Source organism: Otolemur garnettii, unplaced genomic scaffold, assembly GCF_000181295.1.
Source record: "Otolemur garnettii isolate 467f Iridium unplaced genomic scaffold, OtoGar3 scaffold00278, whole genome shotgun sequence".
Classification (NCBI taxonomy): Eukaryota; Metazoa; Chordata; class Mammalia; order Primates; family Galagidae; genus Otolemur; species Otolemur garnettii.
The window spans coordinates 533,352-534,902 of NW_003852673.1; the positions used below are offsets into that span (position 1 = coordinate 533,352).

Below are 1,551 nucleotides of genomic sequence, written 5' to 3' on the forward strand. Positions count from 1 at the left end.
CCTTCTCACAGTCCCCGTGCACGGCCAGCTACCCTCATTCCCCGGGAAGTCCTTCAGAGCCAGAGAGTCCATTTCAACACTCAGGTAAGTAAGAGCTGTGGCCTGTGAGAAATATGGGAAAATAGGACCCAACGTGCTTAATTATGGTTAAACATCATAATTACAGTCATCATAACTGACATCCATACAGTGCTATTCAGTTTATAAAGCAATCTCCTGTGGGTCGCTGGACCCTGCCACCTTTGGAGATGCTGAGGTCCTTGCCTGCCTTGGAGCAGTTAGCCTGGAGCTCCAGCATGTTTTTGCTCTGGTTTCTGGTCCTAATCCTCTGGAAGTGCTCAGAAACCAAATGGATTTGAATAGCATCCCTGAGAATTTCCAAGGATTTTTTTTTATAAAGGCAATAGAAATAAGATTAAAATACTTCTCTAACCCAAGCAGAAAGACTTGGCCTGAGGGGGAACAGCACAGAAGATCAATGCGTTCTTTGAATGCCTTTTTCAATAATCAAAGGGAGTCTCTGCCTGCAAAAGATGTGCTTGTATATGTCACTGACCAGAGAGGGAAGCCCCAGCTCCATCTAGAACCATCTCCATTTTGCTATGCAAAGCCAGGACAACATCTTAAAAACAGAGCTTTGAATTTGCAGAATTGAATAAGCATATGGAAGAGAAAGGGAGAATCTTAGGAAAAGACTCAGATGCCCCTTATGTGTTTGAGATAAATACTATCCAGACCTCATAGCTCTTAAAGGCGTGCATAAACATATTTGGTGCCAGATGGTACAACCTGCCTCCTCCATTCATAAGGTTCATTTATTTAACAGATATTTATTAAACTCTTAACAATATGCAGGCATTGTTTTAAGGTTGCTAAAAGGGGAATTAAAAGGTAACTAAACATTATCTATCCCTGTCCTCAAAGAACTTAGAAAATGTGGGAAGATAAAAGGAATTGCCTCTTTCCTTCTGAGTTATGTGGTTCTTTTTGCCTCTCAGCAAGTTACATACACATATACTATTACACTCCTCACACTGTATTATATAGTTCCACATGTGTTTTCCCCATCACACTGTGAGTCTTCCATTTTCTGTGTCCAGCACAGAGCCTGAAATGCAGTGGCTGCTCATCAGTTGTTTACTGAGTAGATAAACTACCACACAGGCGGTTGGGATAGGAGCTCAGGACCATAGGTATAGGTTTCATCGACTCAGTAAATGACGATGAAGCATTTGCTAAGTGTCCAGCACTATGCCAGTGCTAGAGGAGCAGCAATGATTAAGATTCTGTATCCTTAGTTTCAGTTACCTGTGGTCAACTGTAATCTGAAAATGTTCAATGGAAAATTCCAGAAATAAACTATTTATAAGTTTCATTATAATTGCATGCTATTTTGAATCTGAGTATTGTGATAAATCTCCACCCAGGACCTGAATCATCCCTTTGTTCAGCATATGCATGCTGTATACAGAACTCCAGCCTGAGTCACTTAGTGATCAGATCACCTGTGCAGTATTGCAGTGCTTGTGTTTGGGTAACCTTTACCAGGGG

At 41.4% G+C, this 1,551-nt stretch overlaps 1 protein-coding gene across 1 annotated transcript in view; it reads left to right on the forward strand.

Annotated features, from left to right (window-relative positions):
* Positions 1 to 1,551, forward strand: part of SMAD9 (SMAD family member 9) — a 35,676-nt gene that overhangs the window by 4,793 nt on the left and 29,332 nt on the right. Inside the window, exon 2 of the mRNA XM_012813579.1 lies at positions 1 to 84. Coding sequence (XP_012669033.1) covers positions 1 to 84 — 84 coding nt within the window. The remainder of the gene's footprint in view (positions 85 to 1,551) is intronic.